This window comes from Galeopterus variegatus, unplaced genomic scaffold, assembly GCF_000696425.1.
Source record: "Galeopterus variegatus unplaced genomic scaffold, G_variegatus-3.0.2 Scaffold14994, whole genome shotgun sequence".
Taxonomy (NCBI): domain Eukaryota; kingdom Metazoa; phylum Chordata; class Mammalia; order Dermoptera; family Cynocephalidae; genus Galeopterus; species Galeopterus variegatus.
Window position 1 is genome coordinate 2,001 of NW_007741105.1, and position 10,083 is coordinate 12,083.

The following is a 10,083-nucleotide window of genomic DNA, read 5'->3' on the forward strand; positions in this document are numbered from 1 at the left end:
AAAAAAAAAAAAAAACTTCAAAAATTTTTATTTGCTTTTACATATTGCTTGAATTTCCTATGATGGTTATCTATTTTCATTATAAACAAACCAAAAGTTTTGTATAAAAGCACTTCCTACCCTTCACTGCAAAGCATTCCAGTTTGTATCCATGACTCAGTATCCACCAGCCACCAAATACTTATATTTAGTCTGTCCTCAATTAAGTATTTATACAGCCTGTTTTTACCATGGCACTGGCAGTCAGTGGGAGATGAATACATTTGATGTTTCAAAAGTTATATTGTCTCTTAGAGAAATAAGCAGATATTCAATAGAGACCTTTGTGAATCAAGGACCAAGGAGCATTGATGTGGATTCCCTCAATGTAATGACGCTAGCTAAGACACAATGATTTAAAACCACCTTTGGTATGTAAGCTATGTCATCTGCGTATGTTATATGAATGGGCCATACGACATATAATATGGAGAAAGCTGTTTTATTATGGGACTTTATACTCACCCCAAATTCCCATGAATATTGCAAAGAACACTGTTGACTCGTTATCAAATAAATGAGAGAACTGTAAAAATAATATCACAAAGACCACTTAGTATCAAATGCAATATAAAAGGAGACAAATTCCAAGTCTTTTCCACATAACACAATGTATACAAACCTTGGAAGCCAAACACGTAGAATTTAGTCTCCAATAGTCACATACTATATCACAGAGTGGGCACATGATCATCTGACCTCCAATCGCAGGGTCACAGATTTCAATGCTGTAGAGGGAACAGCCAAGTTATTTTTAAAATGATGCGTGTTTGTTTGAAAGTCCAAGCTATTCTTACAAGAACAACCATTTGTTTAGACTCTAACATGTGACAGAGAGGGCAATGAAGCAGCAGTTTCTGCAGCTGGTCAAGTCATGCTTTAGGAATAGAATCTTTAGAGCCCATCATGAACAGCAGATTTCCTATAAGGCACAAGGTGGGGAGGGGCCAGCTACGTTTGGGTTATTTTCAGAAATACCAATTAGCTGCTGTCATAAGGAAACGTTCTGGAGCAAATGCCAGGGAAATAGTAACAATAGTTTCAGTCAGTATAAGATAAAGATGCTCTAATTTGGGCAACCCAGTTGCACTTACCTGTTTGTGTTTCCTTCCATTGATAATAAACCATAGATGAAACAAGCTAAACCAACTACAGCTGCAATGAACAGCATTTCTGTGTAAAATCCCAGAAAGACAAAATAGATACCAATTTTTTCTCCATAATATTTCCTGTGAAAGAGAGTAAAAATAGAATCATAAGTTAGAAGAATGTTATAGTACAGAGAGCTTTGGCTTTATATTTAGGCAAGCATGGACCCTAATTTTGGCTCTACTGCTTTCTAGCCATATAATCTTGGTAAAGTTACTAAGTAACTCTCTAAACTTTAGTTTCCACACGAAAAAACATAGGATAATGGTTATTCCATAGTGTAAGGACTGGTGTAAGGATTACTAGATAACAAATATAAGTAGGAAGCCAATTGAATGGACTTTAAATTTAAATTTTAAACAATAAGATAATTTGAAGATCTTCTACATTTTAAAGAGAATTTAAATGTTTTGAAATAAACTACAGAATATTCTGCAACGTAACTTCTAGCAATTATTTAACAAGTCAAAACCACATTCATAATCTGCATGGACTTTTTGTTTTACTGCTTTTTTCTCAAATTGAAGAAGGTACTCTGACCACACTGTATGTATAAATTTCTATCTTCCTTCAAGTTTGGATCTCTGAATAATGCTTACAGAGTTGTGACATAGGTAGCAGACCAAGGAATTAAAAATGATGCCTTAATAAAAATTCCGTAAAATATGCAGCTCAGCTTTTGCTTTACAAAGAGCTGAAAAGTGACAGCATTACTTGGCATAAGTGTCCGAGCTTCACAGCCAAGTGGTGTTTTGTTTTGATTTTTTTTTTAACTAAGTCCCTCTTTAGGAAACAGAGAACACAGTTTTCTCTGCCTCAGAAAACCACGTTTTGTGGTGGCTGTTTTTCAACAGGGTTAATCCTCCAACTTATCCACATAGAGCCCACTCACCAAATCAGTGAGCCTTTCCCCATGCCCTAAGCAGACAGATGTGATCCTTTTTAGGTTGTGATAGCATGTTATATAATTCTATGAAAACATTTAATATTAAATTATAATTTATAAACATGCTTAAAAGGAAGACACTCTGAACACAAAGGTTATAATCTTCATTTCTCGATGAGATTTTAAAGTATATTTCTCATACTCAATATTAATTTTATTGAACATCCCATTCTTCAGTTTTCAAAATTCAATTCTAATTAAAGAGGTATCTTAGAACTTGTACCATCTTCTTTCATTCTTTTCAGTGATGATAAGCAATTTTGCATTGTTACTTTCCCTTATTCTGCTTTCCAAATCAGTATAAATCTGAAATTAAGTTATAATGCCATCATATACCCTTGTTAATCCGCCATTCACAACTCCCTTAGGTTTACTTACACTTAGGGTGAATGAACATGCTTTTTCCCAGTTTTTACTGGAAAAATATAACAATTACTGTAATACTAAATAACATCAAAATCAGAAAAAAAGTATAAAAATATTTCACTTTGTGCAATTTTCTGTTCACTATGTCTATGTCCATTTGATGTTTAAAAAATTCCAAAATCAATAATTTTATAAGGCATAATATCAATATTAATACTACAGACAACTTAAAAATTCCTCAGTAATTCATATGGAAAGTGAGTATTTCAACAACTTTATTTTTAAAGTTCTACTTTTTTCAAATTTCAAGAATCTTATTCCTTGAGAATTAAAAATTAAAAGGCCTTCAAGAACTCTAGGCCTGTAATTATTATTGAAATGTTTTTAAAAAGAGAAATTGCTGAACATTTATTAGATGAAATCAGATGAGCATTTATCATATGTGCAAGTGTAGAAATAATTTTACTAAACTTTGAACTTGGGGAGTTTAACAGTAACAGATGAACCACTAATGCATCTTTTAAGAGAGTAGAAACAGACATCTTAAATTTGTATTATGGGAAAAACATAGATTATTCAAATAACATTTAAGGTTTAACAAATATTTATCTTATTCATAACAAAGAAAATGAGAGAATCTAATAATATGAGACACTCTATAAAGACTAAAATATAAGGAGAACCCTTTCTTTTGACTATTATTTTTTCTTAGAAAAAAATGTGCCATATATTTATATCTATGATATTTCTTAATCTTTTCATTTCATTTACTAGATTTTCAACTCATCTGTGGCCCCATAGCATCTAACATAGCATCCAATAAGTAGAAGAGATTCAAGAATATTGGTATGAGATATTGTGTAAGGGAAATGGTCTAATTTTGTGTTTCTATAATGTACTAGTCTGAGACATAGTAAATAATCAAAAGAATGATGACATAGTTGAGTTGAAAACAGTCTTGAATAAATAAATGAATGCAAAAGTTTGTTCTAAAAGGATTCATTTTTATAGTGAATTCATAGACATCTGAGAAACTTAGCTATTATATTATCTTGGCATTATAATAGCACCATAACATTCATGGTCAATGTATTTATTCTAAGCTATTTAGTATATAGCAGTATATCAGTTTTATTTCTAAGCAATAAAACATCCAAAATAGGTGACTTCAGAAGAAAAATTATATGGGGCTGTTAAATTGAAAAGAAAAAATGGGTTGACAGGGCGTGTAAAATTACAGACTAATAGCCAGCGACAGCAACCTTGGTATTTCCATTCCCTTCCCCCCAATATTATGTAAGTCAAAATGATCAGTGGCCAAAAGGCAGGAAAAACTACCTAAATATTTGAATATGAAACTGAAATATGGTATAGAGATAATATGAAATATGTGAAATCTAGGGATTCAGATTCCTATATGCTAAATCTCTTTATAGGCACTCCAAGTCATCCTGTCCTCCTTTTTTTTTAATCCTCCATATCCAATCATCCACTAGGCCTAATAAATTTTATCACAAAAAATCTTTTTCTAACCCATAGTCTACTCTGCCTCCTGTTACCAGTGCCTTGGATACGATTTTCAACATTTATTGCTGAAAATTTTAACGGCTTCCTTACTTTTCTGATTTGAGTCTTGTATTATTCTAAATTATCTTTTTTTCCAACAGAGTGATCTTTCTAAAGCAAAAATTGAACAGTGTTCTCTTCCTCCTTCAAATTTTTCATCTTTTCACCTCAGCATAGTTCACGATTTTGTTCCAGGTAACACACAAATCTCCCTTGCTGACCCTCCTACATAAAGAACTAAATGCACAATGCTCTTCTTTAGCCCAGTGCTCTGCACTTGCTCTCTTTGCCTGGGATTTTCTTACCTAAGCTTATTTATTTAGCATCCTGCTACTTATCTTTCAAGTCACAGCTCAAAAATGAATGTCATGAAGTTTTTCCTGAGGCTGTCATTAAGGCAGGTGCTTTTTCCTCTGTGCTTTATTCTTTTATAAGTACCACTGTGTTATAACTATTATGCATTTTTTATGTTCCTGCCAACAAATTCATGGTAGCAAGCCATTTTCTGATTATCTTTGTAGACCTAGCCCTTTGTCTGATATCTAGTGATGCTTAATAAATTCTCATTTAAAGGAATATGTGAATTGTAATTATGCATCTATAAATAAATTCTCTTTTTGAGGATATTTTGACATCCTCACAAAATCTTTCCTAAAAATGATAAAATCAACAAGGAGCGTTAATAACACCAAACCAAGTACAGATCTTCAGTATCATGATAGAGAACACTATGATCCTGAAATTACCTGTAATTAAAAAAATAAACCCAGTTCTAACACCTGCTGCTACAAATCTAAGAAACAGAATAGTGAAAATGTTTAAAAAATCCTAGGGAAAAATGGGCCGGCCCGGTGGCGCACTGCTACAGTGCGCCGCTTGGGAGCGCGGTGGCACTCCCGCCGAGGGTTCGGATCCCATGTACAGACCGGCCGCTCACTGGCTGAGCGAGGTGCGGGCACAACACCGAGGGTTGCGATCCCGTTGCCGGTCCCGGTCCGGTACGGGCATGACACTGAGGGTTGCGATCTGTTGCCGGTCACGAAGAAAGACAAAAAGGAAAAAAAAAAATTCTAGGGAAAAAAAATGTAAAGTAGGGTGGAGAACATAGACAAGCACAGATCAAGTAACTCCTAGAACAAAGTTCGACTAAATGCCAGAATCTAAACACATTTTGGTACTTTGTAATTAAGAAAGAATCTGAAATGAGCAAGGCTGAAAGGGGCGGCCTCAGAGAAGCAATATTTCTGGCAAAGAATTAGATATCAAGAGAAGAGGAGTGGTACTCCTTGAAAGTGTACCATTAAAGAGAAAAATAAATAAATAAATAAGAGGGGATCTTGTAGAAATGAAAGAAACAGGATCTTGTAGAAATGAAAGAAACAGCACATGCCAACTGTCCACCATCATCCATAAACTGCTTGGAAGAGGAAAGGACTAACAGGAGAGGGCGCTCTAGTGCTGGAAATTCTGTCCATGAATTAAACACAAATTGAAACAAGCAGAGCACATTCATTCAAAACCGTATAAAACAATGACAAACACAGAAAATGTGAAACAAAAAACTTCAGCTGATAAAAAGTCTCCCGGAATAACATGCAATTGAAAAACACTGTAATAATAATAATAGTAATAATAATAATAATAATAAAACTGCACATTGAATTAACACTCTCAAATAAATATTTGTGAATATAACATCTGAAATATTAAAATTAAGAAAAGAAATGGGGAAAAACAGGAAATGATGCTAAAATTATCAGGTACTCAAAAGAGAATAATGAGAGAGTTAAGTGAAAATCTAACAAAAAGGACAGTAAGAAAAACAGAAAACCTATCAATAGAATAAAAATGAAAAAGAGATGTAAAAAGGGTTACAAAGAAATTATTTGAAATGAAGACAGGAAATAAACACAAAATATACATATAACTGGAGTCCAAAGAAAATAATCAAAACACTGGAAAATAATTAATATTTAAAACTATAATCCACAAAAACTTTTCATAATAAAAAATTTTAAAAAACACACAAACAGGGCCGGCCCGGTGGTGCACTCAGTAGAGTGCGGCGCTTGGGAGTGCAGCGGCGCTCCCGCCGAGGGTTTGGATCCCATATAGAGACCGGTCCGCTCACTGGTTGAGTGCGGTGTGGGCGCGACACCGTGGGTTGCGATCCTGTTACTGGTCACGAAAAAAGACAAAAAGGAAAAAAAAAAAAAACACAAACAGAAGCCACACATAGAAAAGATCCACCAGGAACCAGGAAAACTGACAGAGAACATAATGTGCTAAAATAATCAGACTTTAAAAAAAAAGAAACAAACAAAACATTTCTGAGCCCCCTTGTGAAATGATAAAATAATGTACAGGAGAAAAATAATTTCTTAATTAATGAGACCACACTAAAGACATTTCCACTAAGATCAGGAACAAGACTATAGAATACCCACTATCTCCACTACTATTTAATGTTGTTTTGAAGTTATTAGCCAATATGATTAAATGAAAGAAAATAATTAGAGACATAATAATTTATAAAGAAAAAATTTAAATACCTTTAATGACGTAATAGTATACCTGGATAGTCTATTTCTGGACTCTCTTTTTATTAAAATTTCTATTTGGAAAAAATTTCAAGTTTTCAGAAAAGTTATAAGAACAATTCAAAGAGCATTCATATACTCTTTGATTCTTTTATTATAAATATTTTGCTTCATTTGCATTCTCTATATAAATAAATATATACACACACTAGTATGTATGTATATGTGTGTGTGTATATGTGTATTTGTGTACATAGAAATATACATATATACACACACATACATATATACACTCATGCATATATATACATATATAAAATGTCTTTTTGTGAAACATATGAAAGAAAGTAAATTCAATACATTATGGTCCTTTACTCCTAAACATTTCATTGTCTATTCACAAGAATAAAGATATTGCCTTATATAACAACTGAAAAGAAACCCTAAAGATAATGGCTCTTTTCTGCAGCTGCTACCTCTGTGATAAATGTTTTATTTTTTGCCTTTTCAGTTACCTAGTTTAAAATTTTATACCCAATGGGGAGAGGGAGGGATATAGGGGGATAATTGGGAGTGGACAAAGGGTACAAAAGTAATTTCTGGTAATGGGTATGCCCCCAGTATGAATTTGGCCCTTACATCATGGGCAGGAGGGGGTACAATCAGATTTGTATCTCATGAATATTCTTAATAAATAATAATAATAAAAAACTTTATACCCAGATATCAATAGTTTAAATTTTCTGTTAAAAATTTTAATTTATTTAAAAAAATTATCTCACTGTTGAAATGAAAAAGCAGTACAACTTGCTATAAATGGAAAGCAATTATAATAATAGTATGTCTATTTGATTAAACAGAACATGTGAGCTTCCTCTTTGCTGTAAAAGGAAATCAGTGAGTATTAGTAAGATATTACAGATATACAAGCACTGACCTGAGATGTAATGTGTTTGTGTATTTCTAGGATTATGAAAAACAACGTTTGGGGAATACTTATAGCACAGACACCTGTAGACAGTTTAATAATGTTAGGTAAATAAATACTGCCAATATATTTTGAACAACGTAAAATATGCAAACCTTTATTCTGATAACTTTGGTTCTTTGAAATATCCTATTGAAGTATTTCCCAAGAACAAAATGTCTGTGGATATTTTCGGCAACAGTGATTGCAACAGTGAAAAATTAGGACAGCCTAATGTTTTCCAATAAAAAATTTGATAAATAAAATATAAAAAATCATAATAAGGAATTCTGTGTTAAAAAGTATGAGATAGATCTTTGTGTATTCACAGATCAGAATATCACTAATATATTAGTTAATGAAAAATGGAAGTCTCAGCACATAAAAAAGGAGATAAAGATGACACTGCTCTAAAGAAAAAAATGTATTTGTGTATGTGTTTTTTTTATGCATGCGCATAAAACTAGGTTTGAATGGATATCACCAAATTAAGGGTAGTTACTTCTATGGAGCCCAATAGAGGTGGAATTTTAGTTAAAAGTTTTAATATCTCTTTATTACTTAAATTTTTTTGATAAATGTGCTATTTTTATTTATTTATTTATTTATTTTTGTCTTTTGTCTTTTTCCGTGTCCGGCAATGGATCGCAACCCTCAGTGTTGCCCCCGTACCGGACCGGGGACCGGCAACGGGATCGCAACCCTCGGCGTTGCTCCCGCGCCTCGCTCAGCCAGTGAGCGGGAACCGGTCTGTATGTGGGATCCGAACCCTCGGCGGGAGCGCCACCGCGCTTCCCAAGCGGCGCACTATCCAGTGCGCCACCAGGCCGGCCCCCTAAATGTGCTATTTTTATAACAAGAAATTAAGTGACCATTATTCAAAACAATTAAAATAACCATATGAAATGGTTTGAATTTTTGTCCCCTCCAAAGCTCATGCTGAAACTCAATTCCCAATATGATATTTGAGAAGCAGGGCCTTTAAGAAGTGGATTAATGGGTTAATGAATTAATGGGTTATCATGGGATGAAACTGGTAGTTTTGAGATCAAGAAAGTACATTAGGATGCTCTAACTCTCTTGCCATATGATAACATGCACCTTCTTGAGATTCTGCAGAGCTCCCCAAGAAGAAGGCCCTCACCAGATATGCCCCTACACATTGGACTTTCCAGCATCCCAAACTAGCAGAAATAAACTTCATTTCTTTATAAATTACTGAATTTCAGCTATTCTGTTATAAGCAACAGAAAATGGATTAATATATCATCCAAGAAAGAATTCTCATAATGATTTTACAGAATGCACCAGTTTATAAACTGTCTGGGTGCCTTTTATTTTAATGTTCCCTTTTATTTGCCTTAAATAAAACTGTTGAGATACATTTCAATTGATTTAGATGGGTGGGTGCATCAAAGTCAGTCTCATAAAAGATTCTGTGATGCTGTGTAAGCATCAAGTAAGGAACTGCCTGACTGTTCCTTTTGCTTTCAAAGCAAGAAATTCCTAAGATCCTGTATGTATGTAGTATTGTTAAGTTTCAAAGCAAGAACTTGCAACCATCATCTTCTTGCTTAGCTACTAAAACTGTCTAAAGAATTGAGGTCATAGAACAAATGTCTTAACAGCTCTCTCAGATAAACCCATGTATAAACATCCATATGCAACCTTTCTCTTATCTTCTAAATTCCTGGACTCTAGGAGAAAAACAAAACTAATATAGATTAAGTACTAAGTGCCAGTTATGATGCTAAGAAATACATATCTCTTTTAATTTTCAAATAGCTCCATAAAGAAAGTACGATTGCTATTCCTATTAACAGATGAGATGAGCCTCATAGTGGTTAACTAACTTGACCAAGTTTATGCAGCTTTTAAGGGGCAAAACTTGGATTTGAATCCAGCCTAGCATAATGGCAAGGCCTAACTTCTTAACCATAATGCTATCTCTATTGTATCTCACAGATTTTGGCAACAAGATTCTGCTCCCAAATGAATCGCTAACCCATACTGTAGATACAAAACCAAGAAGTTATGAAATGTAGTGGGTAAAAATAGTAGTAAAAAAATAGACTATGATGCCATTGTGAATAAAAATCACATCAAGTTTTAATTGATCTGATCCTGTGTAAAGAACTTACCTAATCAAATGTAAAGGTTGCTCCTTGTAAAAATCGGAAAACCGAGCCCAATTCTGGTAAAGTATGTACCTTTCATTGACAGGATTGGGAGGTTCTGATGGCTTCCAATATTGGCCCTGCAGATATTCAAGAAAAGGATACACAAAGGACAAAGCAAAAGACAGGGTCAAGTAAATGAACATGGCTTTTATAAAAAGGTTAGCAAACAAGGCTAATGCTCTCTTTTACTTTTAGATTTAGAGTTCATATTCCGTTGATGTGAAATTATTTACTAGAATCCATAACAAACCATAATAATAGTGATTTCCTTTTTATTTTTATTTATTTATTTATTTATTTATTTATTTATTTATTTATTTATTTATTTAT

At 33.4% G+C, this 10,083-nt stretch overlaps 1 protein-coding gene across 1 annotated transcript in view; it reads right to left on the minus strand.

Moving 5' to 3' along the window:
* Window positions 1-504: 504 nt before the first annotated feature.
* LOC103582124 (anoctamin-5-like) overlaps window positions 505-10,083 on the minus strand; it is a gene marked incomplete at both ends in the record, with an annotated part of 17,312 nt that continues 7,733 nt past the window's right edge. The window contains 4 exons of the mRNA XM_008563806.1: window positions 505-565; window positions 662-767; window positions 1,134-1,268; window positions 9,715-9,830. Coding sequence (XP_008562028.1) covers window positions 505-565; window positions 662-767; window positions 1,134-1,268; window positions 9,715-9,830 — 418 coding nt within the window. The remainder of the gene's footprint in view (window positions 566-661; window positions 768-1,133; window positions 1,269-9,714; window positions 9,831-10,083) is intronic.